The sequence below is a fragment of the Anser cygnoides genome, chromosome 11 (assembly GCF_040182565.1).
Source record: "Anser cygnoides isolate HZ-2024a breed goose chromosome 11, Taihu_goose_T2T_genome, whole genome shotgun sequence".
Classification (NCBI taxonomy): Eukaryota; Metazoa; Chordata; class Aves; order Anseriformes; family Anatidae; genus Anser; species Anser cygnoides.
Genome location: NC_089883.1, coordinates 12493597 through 12505998, shown reverse-complemented (window position 1 = coordinate 12505998; position 12402 = coordinate 12493597). Strand labels below are relative to the sequence as shown.

At 49.2% G+C, this 12402-nt stretch overlaps 1 protein-coding gene and 1 long non-coding RNA gene across 16 annotated transcripts in view; one reads left to right on the top strand and one right to left on the bottom strand.

Moving 5' to 3' along the window:
• Positions 1-56: 56 nt before the first annotated feature.
• Positions 57-7550, top strand: LOC125185070 (uncharacterized). 4 transcript variants are annotated; one of them, XR_007169983.2, is made up of 7 exons: positions 58-196; positions 1190-1349; positions 1681-1794; positions 2369-2448; positions 3144-3280; positions 6040-6193; positions 7426-7550. It is a non-coding gene; the product is annotated as an uncharacterized lncRNA (long non-coding RNA). The 4 variants fall into 4 exon arrangements; XR_007169981.2 differs by lacking the exon at positions 3144-3280; XR_007169984.2 differs by lacking the exon at positions 3144-3280 and having other exon boundaries at positions 66-196; positions 1193-1349.
• A 965-nt stretch (positions 7551-8515) lies between these two features.
• The window catches only part of NEO1 (neogenin 1), a 190604-nt gene continuing 186717 nt past the window's right edge, over positions 8516-12402 (bottom strand). For all 12 annotated transcript variants that reach the window (XM_067003708.1, XM_067003702.1, XM_067003707.1 and 9 more), the window contains one exon: positions 8516-11379. In XM_067003708.1, the coding sequence (XP_066859809.1) occupies positions 11296-11379 (84 nt within the window). In that variant the 3' untranslated portion in view covers positions 8516-11295. The remainder of the gene's footprint in view (positions 11380-12402) is intronic.

Here is a 12402-nt window from a genome sequence, read left to right as displayed (position 1 = left end):
TCTGGAATCTCTGGCTGACTTTGTGAGCCTCAGAGAAGAGCTCAGGGAGCCTTACTGCAGGATGCAGAAGTTAACAACTTGGAATCGGGACTATCACAGAAAGCGGATGAAAATCTGGACAAGAAGTCACCATTTCCAAGTCTTAAATTAAGCTGGGTGATGATGCCAGAGTCAGGACCTGATGTATTTTTGGAAGGTAAAAGTAGCCTCAAGCCTTATCTTTCACTTCACAGCCTTATCTTTCATTTCACTCCTCTGAGATCCTTTTTGAGTCTTTGTCCAAACCCAGTCTAGGAAATGGGCACAAAATGGATTGCTGGGGTCAGTAATTCACACCGGAGCTGTACGGCCTCGTGCCCCTTCCTCAGAGCCCGGCAAACACGGAGCAAAGCAGCCCAGCTGCTGGCGTGTGTCCTGCAGCCCGTGGCAGCGAGGTGCAGCTGGACATCCTCCTCCCTGCACCAGGAGCCTCCCCGCTGCCTTGCTGATCGGCTCACGTTCTGTTTTCTTTCTCTGACATCTCATTGCCTTGGTTCCTTCTCATCCCATGGCTGCATTTAGCCCTCTAACCTTACAGCTCACCCCGCCTCTGGAAGGCTTTAATTGCTAGCATGTGAGCAGTGTGTCCTCCCTGGCGGGATGAGAACAAGGTCCTGGATGTTCTTTAATCAGGACTCCCAATGCCAGAGATGGCATAAATAAGTAAATAAATGAACAGGAGCCCAAAGGCTGTGAATGAAATCAGTATTTTGCAGAGAAGGATGCTCAGGGACTTGCACACACTTCCACCACACACAACAGTGCAGCACAAGCCATGCAGGATGCTCCTTTTTGCTCTCTCCTTGTGCTTCTGATGGTACAGGAAAATAGGGGACCCTGATGGTCTCCCTCCATCAATCCTCTGACCTTGTCTGGCTGTAAATGAGCAGAGCTGGTGAGGAAAGAGCAAACCAAACCTTTTCATCAGAAAATGCCATTCCCTTGAAACCAGATGGCTCTGCCCTGGAAGGTCAGTTCTCCTGGGTTTCACAGAGAGAAGTGCAGGCAGTAAAATATTTGGTTTACCTTTCAAAATAAATGCCTGTTCCAGGCTGTCTTATTTTGCATGCCGTTACCATTACAGAGGAAGTGGGCTGGGAGTCAGTCCTGCCCTATCAAAACATAAAAGAAAATTAATTATACTTCACAGAAGATTTGGAAACTTCCAGGATTTTCATGAAGGAAGGAAGGGCTTGGAAGGGCTTGACTGGTTTAGCATATGCACTGCTGCCTCCTTATCTTACTGAAAGGACTTGAGACTGAACTGGGACTTCGTGGTACGCACCGGCAGTCAGGAAGAAACCGTTCAGGTACCAGAGCCAAGTCACCCTCCCATCAAACAGGGTGTTTTCTCCGCTACCTCTCTGCAGTGCCCTGTGAAGACGCAGTCTGCTGGGGTGGGGACTCGGAGCAGGAGAAGGCAGGATCTCAGCTTTTGTGATTTCTCCCTTGTCCCAGAAAATGGTTCCAGCCTGGCTGCCTGCCCCACTCACCTCCCAAGGAGAGATCTTGGGGTAGGGGGAGATTAGCCCAAAAGGGGAGGGAGGAAAATGAGGCCATAGCTGCACTGAGAAGGGGCAAGGGCTGGGTTTGTGCAGGCAAACAGCTGAGTCCTTTTTTTCTCCCCGCTGCAAACCCCAGGAGCTCGCAGCACGGTGCTGGCAAGCGCAGGAGGCCACAGGTGCCTACAGGATGCTCTAGTGCATGCCCTGGGGAAGGAGAAGGGATTTGCACCTTGCTGGGGGAGACACCAAGGTCGGAACCACTGCTTTAAATAAATGAGTACATCATAGCGTATATTTTATTTAAAGTAAAGAAAACCACACCCTGATGTCAGCATTCACTTGGTCACTCCACATAGCCTCTGGGGCCAAGCACGTACCTGCCTGCCCACGGGACCACTGACCTGCACACTGCGTGGGCCAGGCTCTGCGTCCCTGCTGCTCTGTGGGATGTGGAAGGGAAACCAGCCACAAGGCAACGCTCCCACCCATGTGCAATCCACAGCAGATAAAAGCCAAATTAGCTTTGCTCTAGGCCCCCTTGCCCTCTGCTGCCCTGCCACCTTCAGACAGAAGCAGGAGCGAAAAGCATCCAGGCAAGAGGTTCATACTCTCAGGTGATGCGATGGGCAGAAATCTTTCCAGGCCAGCCCACCTCTGCCATGTACCTCGCTGCGACAGGGGTACAGAGCAGGAACACCGCCTCAGGGGGGTACAGGGAGGGAGCAAAGTGGCTGGGGAAGCCCAGGGAGGGAAGGGCCAGGGGCCAGGGCTGGCTCCTCACAAGCCCCGGTGAAAAGCTGACCAGGATTTTCTGCTTCCCGTAGGCGAGGGCAGTGTGAGAGCTTCACAGCTGCTGAGCCAGAGGCAGCACCCGAGGAGGCAGGCAGCACCTTTCCCCTTGCAGGTAATTCCTCCCGCCCAGCACTGCTGGGTGGCAGCCACCTCTCCAAGCCCCGGAGAGCTTCATCCTCACAGCCCCTCTGCACGAGGCAGCTGGGAGAGCCCTCGCAGTGCGCCCCGTAGCACTGTGTCCCCTGTTTGCCCCCCTGCCCCACCCGGAGCCATGCCGGGTGCTGTGTGTGCCTTAGGCCCCTCCACCAAGGTGTGACCGCAGCCTGTTTGGTGTCTGGGCTCAAACCCACTCTCAGAAACCTGCAGAAAATAAGCCAAGCCTTGTAGGCACATGGTGAGCAATGCTACCCCCCCTGCCAGTGCATCGCCTTGGCTGTCAGCACCTGATGGGAAGGGGAGGTCTCCCTGCCAGAGCTTGTGCTCTGCTCCCAGAGAGCCCAAGGGACTGCTGTCGGCCTTGGCAAGGTGTCTTCAGACAAATCCCCTGGCTGCCTGCTGGCTTTTTCCCTGCTGGTGAAAAGGGGGTGAATTTTTCACACATGCACATTGCCTTTTGCCACTGACCCATTTGCTCACTAATTCCAGCACACTGAACCAAAACTTTCACTTCAGGCTGTGATTTCCGGGGAGCTGCGTATGGTACTGTCTACCCCTGACAAATTAAAGGAAAAAAAAAATCCTAACTTTATTATGCCACTTAAAATTTGCAGGAAGGTAGATTGATTTTTTTTTTTTACTCTTTTTAAGGAGTGATTGCAAACCAGCTGCCTTTCAGCCTCCAGCTACCAGCTGACCCTAATCACTAGCAATGACTGCTCTGCTCAAGTCCACCTCTTAGCAGGCACCTGATTAGAAAAGACACTGACTGAAGTCATTGGGAAGAGGTAGATGCTCTTTCATGTTCATGGAGGAGAAACAGCAGCTTGATAGCTTATAGTGGGAGCCCAGCAAACTGGGCAATCTCTTGCCCAGCATGAGCTGTGGCTACTGCAGCATGCTCAGGGCCAGCCGCCTCCTCCAAAATCCCCCCAACAGAGGGGACCAGACTTGGGAACCCTGCCTGGCTCCTGGGAGGGGAACAGGAGCTGCCTGAGACTGCAGGCAGTGCCAGGCAGGAAGGCGTTAACAGCATCTCCAGCCCTGCGTGCCTCAACCTTCCCCTCCCTGGGAAGCTGCTCTCCCTGGCTGTGCTGCAAATTAGACAGCTCTTCTGGGTTATTCCCCCCACCTCCCTTTATTTTATCTTTTTTATGCACCTGCCTTCCTCAGCTGTGATGGGTGCGGCTGGGGCTTGCCCACGCACAGCTTGCAGGACGAGCACGCTTGCTCTGCCCCTCCAGCTCCATCGGAGGTGCCATGGGTGGCTGGCAGGAGGGCACGGCCACTTGCCCTCCCCAGGCCCAGCACTGCCTCTCCGGTGCCCCGTCCACCACACTGCCCTCCTGCTGCAGCCAAAGGCTGCTGTCAGCTCTGTCCCCATGCGTACCCATCACTGCCAGCTCCTTTCCGCAGAGGCTCGGTGCTGACAAGCCTCTCCCCGCACTGCGGGGGCCGGCACGGCCCCTGGGGGGGCTCACTGGGGATCGGAGCCGCTCTTTGCTATCTCTGGTGCTCTGTCAGTGGCCTGGCACTGCTGCAGCAAACCCAGTGGAGGTAGGAGGGACCTGGGAGTGACTTCTTGTTCTTGGGGGGGGGGCAGGAAGGATAGAGGACAGGGCTTCAGCACTGCTCCTTTGTGAGCTTTTCTGCACCTTCCCGTGCACTGTGAGGGGCACAGCACCCCGGCCTGGGGAGGGGGGACGTGGTGCCTGGGGGCACACGCTGCTGGCCTGCTCCATGTCTGTAGTTCCTGCCAGGCAGGAGCACTGCCCCTGATGGATTATTGGCCTTTTCCCTGCTGCCTCAGCCCTCTCTTGCAGCTCATGTTTTGTGGCAAAAATCGAGTGCCAGGATAACTTGATATTTCATGTCATTATAAGGCTTGTGCTCCCAGAGAAGCTGTGGCAATGGACAAGATGCACACCTAGCTCTGGGAGGATGCAGCTTTTAATCAGCTCTACCTAGAAGACCCCAGAGAGCACCTACAGGAGCTGCAGATGCCCCAGGGACCAGCAGGGGCACGTGGAAGCACTTGTGCAATGACACACGACACACATTGTTTTCATCCCCAAGCAAAACCGTCTCCAAGATCAGAGGATTTGGGTTCAGGCAGTATGAAAACAAGCAGCTGCCTGTCCTGGGGAGTCAGGGATATCCCCTGGGAGCCCGTGAGTCAGAAGCACCGGGGGCGCAGCATCCATCACGTTTGTCGTGATGCTGTTGTTGCTCGCTGAGTTTTCCTCAGTGTCAGTGCCTCGGAGCACATCTCACGCAGCTCCTAAATCACCGCAGGCTGGAAATGGCTGCCCCCACCCCAACCTTCATCCCGTGATGCCAAGCCCCAGCTCTCCAGGCCCACCTGCAAGTGAGCCGGGCTGGCTTGCAAAACAGAACCAGCCCCCAGCGCTGAGTTAGGCACCTGGATCAATGCTCAGCACCTGGGAAAGGGCCGGGGGAGGGAGATAGGAAACACCTGGGGGCAAGGGGCAGGCTCCAGCCAGCTCCTCTCCTTGCAGGGAGCAGAGGGCTCCTCTAGGCCTGGCTAGGTAAGAGCAGCAGTGGGGATTTTGCGTGTGGCTCCCTAGTTGCAGCCCACGTTTGGGGGTGTGGGTGGCCCAGCTCAGCTCTGGTAGGAGCAAGGCTGCTGGAGCTCATGAAGGGGCAGCACCAGGAGCTTGTGGAAAGGTTGTAGGCTTGGTATTAAGTGGTTGGGAGCAGGCTGAGCTGGGAAGAAGCACCATGTTTATCTGGGGGCAAGGGGGGAAAGCAAATGCTGTAGGATCAGGGAACTCAGCCCCAGGAGCCCCTGTGCAGCACCTCCTTGTGGGGCTGGGTCCCTGGGGTATGGGGATCTTGTGAGGGCCACAAGGCTGGAGCAATACTGCAGCAGGGGCAGGCAGAGATGGGAGAAACCTGGGATGAGGAGGGCAAACCGTGACTGCTAGAGCAGTCCTGCTGCCTGGGGCTGAGAGCGTTTCGGAGGTGGCCCTGCTGGGGGCCAGCAGCGACACTCCCACATCACTGATAACACAGTGGCAGCCCTCGACGCTCAGGGCTGCTGATGGACAGACAGGACCAGGAAGAGGTACAGGTTTCCCTGGCAGCCACAGATTTCTTTATTTTTGGGGCACAAGTCCCCAAAGCCTCACTGTGGGCAGACAGGAGGTGGCTCAGAGCAGTGCGTGACCGGCTCTGCCTCGCAGCAGCTGCAGGGGAACCCCTGCGCTGGAGGGAAGCCGCCGTCAGCACAGAGCTTGGCTGAGTTAAGTGGATGCAGTTCCCATGGTGATGGTGCCCACGGAGGAGAAATGTGGCCTGGTGTGTTCCTTGTGTGCAAGGAGGCTGGGAGGTCGGCCTCGGGGAGGATACAGGGTGGGAAGGGGCTTTCAGGCACGTGGCTGCCCCCAGTTTCCCTGGGGAAGCGCCTTCCTCTTGCCCTCCCTGTGAGACAGGCGGGTCAGCACTTTGCAACCCGCTCCCAGCTCTGCCTGCAAGGGCTCTGCTGGCCAGGGACAGCGACTGGGGTCGCTCCTTTCCCCCTCAGGCCTGAAGCCCAGGACAGAGGACCTCACCCCACCCTGACAGAGTGATGGAAGTACAGGAGCTGGATGTGCTGACAGCCTAAACTGAAAGGGATGCAGCAAAACCACCAGGCATGGTCCAGTGGGTGCTTTCCCCTTGTCTGGAGCCTGCTAGGAGTGAGTAGTCCTGGTTTGGATTAAGTTAACATGATGAATTTATTGCTACATCTCTAGCACGTCTCATTTAATTCTCCCAGCCTTTGCAGCAGTGGGGTTGCTGCAGGCTGTTTTAACCATGGCTGTGCTGAGCCTGGTTCACGTGAGCAGGGTTTGCAGATACCAGAGCAGCACTCCCCTCCTGTTTGGCAGCTGACAAAGGGTGGGGTGTCCTGAGACAGCCAGGCTGGGGAATAGAGAATTTCCTCCTAATTTTCCTTGGTGATTTCTTAGCATTTGCTCTAAATTGCAGCCTTCTGAGAGTTGTCTCTCTTGGCTGCTGTCCCTACAGAGAGGAAGGTCTGGAGGAATGGCAGCATGTACTAGAAGACGGAAGGATCTGGGAGAGATGGGAACTGAGGGAAGAAGGTGGGGCAACAGGAGCTGAAAATGGGGAATAACTGAAAAAACAAAAACAAACAAAAAACACTAAATCACCCTCCCTTGGAGAACAGGGGATAGGTTCTTGTTCAAGTGCAACTGCTGCCAGGCCTGCCTGTAGAGGGGAAATGGGCCTGGCAGCTGCATGTGTAGGGAGCCCTGATCAGGGGGCTGAGCTGACTGGTTCAGGACACTGTCCCCTAGAGCAAGTTTCTTTGCTCCCCCTCATTGTATTGGGTTCACCTCCCAGGCAAGCTATCACACTCAGGCTTTTCTTGCCTGTTAAAAAGGCAGGCTCCAGGAGCCACCATCCTCTGTGCAGTAAGGGCAGGCGTAACCTGACCAAATCCCGTGTTTGTTTAGGGGAGAGCTGCCCCTGCAGAAAAGTTGTGCTGGTTTAATGGGTTTGGGCAAGGCAATTTAGTTAAAATCATGTCATGCCTTCATAGGAATGATCTTATTTGAGATGAACGTTGACTTGCTGTTAGTTTAAAGCCAGTCTTAATTTCTGCCTTAAGACAGGAGGCTGCTTTTAATTGGAGAAGTCTGCAAGTGTTGCACCAATTTACCAAAGGTGTTTGAGTTGCTGTGAGTCAAACCTTTATGCCTATGTTAGAAGCATAAACGCTATCAAGGAAGAACACAGTGAGGCATGAAGAAACCTAGTTTGCTGCAGGAGCTCATTACTATGCTGCTGCTAACAAAAGAGCATCACTAATTTCAGTCTCCTTAATTAATGTAGGCTGAAGAGAAACAGTCTCTTCCAGGTAGATGCAAAAACGGTGTATTTGTGGTTTTGCTTTGCTTACCAGCAAGTCATCGCTGCCATCTAGTGTCCCTGCCGTGCACTGCCCAGCGTGCAGAAGGGCACAACTCACAGCATGTGTTACTTCCACCTGCCTTACAACAGACTACGTGGCCCTCATAAAACTGCCACCTTTCATCTGGCTTGCCCTGCAATGCGAGTACCAGAGCAAATTAGCTGCGCTGGCCAAGTAAGAAATGGTCTTTCACTTCCAAAGCCAGAGGTTAGTAAATAGAGGTCACATTTTTCTGCTGTGTCAACTTTCTGTGTCTGCATCTCAGCTGTGCATTGTGGCACTCCCAACTTAATCACTAACACCTTTGTTCCCAGGTCCTTTACACCTCCCACCAACTCTTGCCTGGCTGAGAGGCCCCTGCCCAGCTGCAGGGGCACGGCCTTCCTTCATAACTGTGGGGGCCCAGTTCCCAACCGAGACCTCAGCACGGTTGCAAAAGTTTGGAGAGAACTCTAGAACCTGCCTAGCAAAATAGGGCTGGGGGAAGGGAGTGCAAAGCCATGCAGTAGCTTGTACTCATTTGCAGAGGTCAGGATGAGGAAGGGTCTAATACGCTCAAGAAGGTGAGACACCAGTAATTAGGGGAACTGGCTGGCTTGTGGAGAAGAGACTGATGATCAACGAGTCTCTTAAGTATTGGAGAGTGGAGTAAGTGTGAAGGTAAAAACAAGGATATCACTTACAGCACTTTGAGTGCTATATTCAAGGATTTATATTATTGTTTTTCTGTGATTTACTGGCTTACTAAGGTTCCTCTCTGAAACATACTTCTACTGGCTCGAAATCCTACTTTCCTGAGACTTGCTTGCTAGAAGATGGTATCTTGCAATTGAGCTTGGAAACAGAGGGGAAGGAGGAGTTAGCCAGGAAGGCACTACATCATGCTCCACACCTGTGTAGGGGTGGGAATAATGGTGTTAATGGTGTTCTCCTGTTCCTCTTCTTTCTCTGGAGGAAGCAACCTGACAAACCACAGCAAAAAAGGTGCGAGTAAAATCCCAAACCTGGTCACCACCTTGATTAAGAAAACAAGGTAGAGGAATAGTTGAAAAGAGAACAAAATCTCCAAGCAGACCAGAACTTGATTGGATTAAAAAAAGTGTATTGGATGTCCAATACAAAATAATAAACATGAAGTTATTAAAAAAAGCCATAGAGTATACAGCAAATACTACAGAAAAGCAAAAAAATTCTACAGAAAGGTAGACGTCTACAGCAGTCCTCAAAATTATTCTACGTGAGAATCATAAAACAATATACAGGTTTTTTTTCCCCAAATCTCTCTGAGGGAAGCTGCCACTTTACAGCTCGACTATGACACTACAAGAATACACAATGTCCAAATTTAAAATCACAGGGTATGTAAGAAAACGTAGCATTAAAATGTGAAAAAGTGCAATACAGATTGTACACTGAATTGAATAAATGTTTTTTTAGTTTAACCTTAAAAAACCAACTTTGAACAGTTGTTTTATCATTAAAAATATTCCCCTCCCCAAATTCAATGACAATATTAACATTCATGGTGTTATACGTAAGTAATATTCACAAAGACCCACCAGCTAAGAATACTGTGTATGTAAGATGCTATTTCTTTGGGTATAGGTAAAAAATAGGCAAAGGAAAACATACACCCTTCCTTTCAGGACAAGGTGTGTATTTTATTATTTAAATACATATTCTGTAGCTTATTTTGCCCTGAATTGTATTGATTAAAAGTCCAAACATCAATTTTCCAGGTGGCCCACGGTGCTCCAATTGATTCCCTCCCTTCCCTCAAATAATAAATAAATCCAGCAAATGTGCTAGAAATGACGACACAAAGAGTCCAGGAAAAGAAAGGAAGTAAAACTACAGCCCGAACCCCTGCTGCTCTCCAGAATGATTCACGGGCTCTCTTTTTGTGACGGGGGTTAAGAAAATAGGCCCAGAGCTTTAGCTGTAGCAAAATATCCATTAAATAGCCAATAAGGAGGGGGTGGGAGGCAATTTTTTTGTTTGTTTTAAACTTAAAAACAGATCCTGGTATCCCCTGTTCTGTTCCAGCAGGTGCAGCTGTCTAGCTGAGGAGCTCTGGACTACATTAGAAGTGCCCTGCATCTGAACCGCCTGCCACCTGCACTGCCTCCATCGTTAATGCCAAGCTTCCAAGCTAGAAATCCCATTGCTCAGGAGGAACGGAGTCTCCACATGAATTATCAGTAAGTTTGGGGTTTTCTTTCATCGTATCTTAAAAGTGAAAATACACACAAGGTTCTTGGGCAGATGGGTTTTGTTTATTTTTCTCATTGAAATAGTCTCCTTTTATGCCATTCCTCCTCACAGAGTATGGCAGAGCCAAGCAACGATACTAATGAGAAAATAAAAAAGCTTTTCCTTTCCCCCATACAGGAGTTCCCTTTTAACTTTCCTTCCTTTCTAGACAGATAATATGAACAGCACCTGAGTTGCTAATACTGTTTTTCTTTTCAAATGGTTTTAAAAGTGTAAAAAAATACATTTTGCCTTGCTTATGTCTCTCAAGAATCCTTAGAAGGATTCTTGTTTAAATGGCCTGGGACAGAGAAATTGCACTGGGGTTGGATGTGCTGCTGAAAGATCTTGTGGACATGATGTGTTCTCAAAGGCATGGCGTAAAATGCTTAGAAGAGGTCCACAGCTCTCTGCTTGAGGAGGGCCAGGTTGCTCAAACCTCTGCAGCACCAGCAGCGAAGTGCTGCACCTGGGCGCTGCTGCCTGTGCCAAGTTCTCCGTGCTTCATGAGCGTTAATCTGCACTTTAGTGTCATGATGCGGTCTTTAACCTAACAACAACAAAACAGAGCACTGATGCCAAAATAAGCTGTAGTGTCATCTAAACATAAGGAACCCTACTTTAAAGGAGTATTTTTTTTAATGTTTCTAAATGACTTTCACTGCAATTCAGTAACCAGAGACACAGTATGCTGAAGTTACAAGGAAGGACGTTACAGAAGATGCTTTCATTTTCTTCAGTCTTTCGAGTCAATGTAGAAAGACAGGAAAACAACAATAATGAAACCTCCCACTGGATCCCCTCCCCTTCCCCATCTACTTTTCCCCACTCAAAATATTGAAACTGCACAAAAAGCGACAAACAAGCCTTTCAAATTACATTTCAATTCAAACAGACTGGTAATCTCACAGTGATGAGAGGAGAAAGTCAGGCTTTTAATAATTATAATATAAAAATAATAATAAAAAAAAGCTTACAAATAGCAGTGCAGCATCCCAAAAGGCCATGGATTAACTGCCAGAAGGGGACGTAATTATACGCAGAATAAAAAACAAACAGAACAACCCACACTGGCAATGAATTTTCATACACAATAGAACAAGCAGTCAAATGTCAGTCTAGGCTGTGGAAAACAATAGTTTCTCCTTTTTTTTTTTTTGATTACATTAGTTTTTTCCTTTTTATTAAAAAAAAAGATAAAAAAAAACACAAAATTGTACATAAATGCGAATGTCCAACACTGAAAAGGCAGGGCAATCACACCACTGAGACAAAACCTGACCAGAAAAAAAATGTGAAGTCCACTTTTTTTTTCCTTTTGTCTGGATGCTAGATTTCAGCCTGATGCGTCCCATCCTGCATGGTCTCAGCAGGTAAATGGAATTCAACTTGGCAATGACTTCATTGCAGGATGATGACAAGAAAGGTCATCTCTCTTCGACCAGCTGTAGCACAAATGCACCAGTTGGTTCATTTGCTTTCTGTGAATGCTCTCAATGTGCTGTCCCTCTTTTTCTGTATTTTTTATTCTCTGTACAATTCCTTGCATTCCAAGGCTGAGTCCCAAGACTTGTGATACGATTTGGAGTCATGTCCTGGTGAAGGTGGTCATGCCGTAGTGATGGCATTAAGGTCCTTCATAAGTCCTTCCAGGTGGGCCATCTCTTTGGTCAGCTCATCTGGTTCATAATTCTGTGGGAGATGGAAAGAGTTACTGACAAGGTGACATGCAGTCTTTGGAGAGGGACAGAGTAAGGAATAAGAAGTGGTCAGTGTAGTGTAGCTTGTGGCTCTGACACACAAATAAGCAGAAGCAGATTTACTGAGAGTTACAGAACTAATACTTTGAATAATACTCTATTTTAAATGCACATCTTTTTGCAATAGTGATTTATGGTTTAACTGACCATAAACCTGTGATCATCTTATCTGTTTTATCTGTGTCAGTTCCTGCCTCAAGGTAACAGCTGCCTTTGAACCGAAGTAGGTATTTAGAAAAAGCATCCTAGCTTGATTGGAAAAAACATCGAAAAAAATCATACAGGTAAAATTGTTTTAAAACACACTTAGGCTTGCTAAAAAGGTCATACTCCATTTTTAGCCTCAATTGCTTAGCTTCATCTATTGTAATTCTGTAATCTATACAGGTACATAGACAGATACCATGAACTGGTTCATCTCAAAACCTTTTTGAAGCCAAGTCTTTCCCTGTATTGCGTAGTTTTCAACCACTCATGTTCCTGGAGCATTTTTCCAAACCCTCTTCACTCTCTCAACATTTTTTTCATAGAAGCCAAGCCAGGCTGCTCGTGGTATTCCAGTACCAGCTCTGCTAGTGCCAAATCAGGAGCCGCAGAACTCCTGTGTGATCATTTCTGCTTTATATAATTGAGGCCCATTATTAGACCTTCTAACTAGAGCCTAGTATTAAAGCTACTGCTCAGCTGACTGCGTACCCCTAAACTGGAGTGCTCAAACCTGGCAGGGTGATCTCACTGCCGTGCTCCTAGATACAAACCTCTTCTTTCGTTTAAGCAGAAATGAGCACTGCAGCCACTTTTGGTTTACCAAGCAAATCTAGACTGTTTTGTACCAGAGATGTCCTCTCTGTCCTGCGTCTAACACGTTATCTGCCAGCTACTGGCAATGATAAATATCAGTGAGCTGGAAGTATTCAGACTTACTCCTCTCATAAGGGCTAAATCAATTCAAATC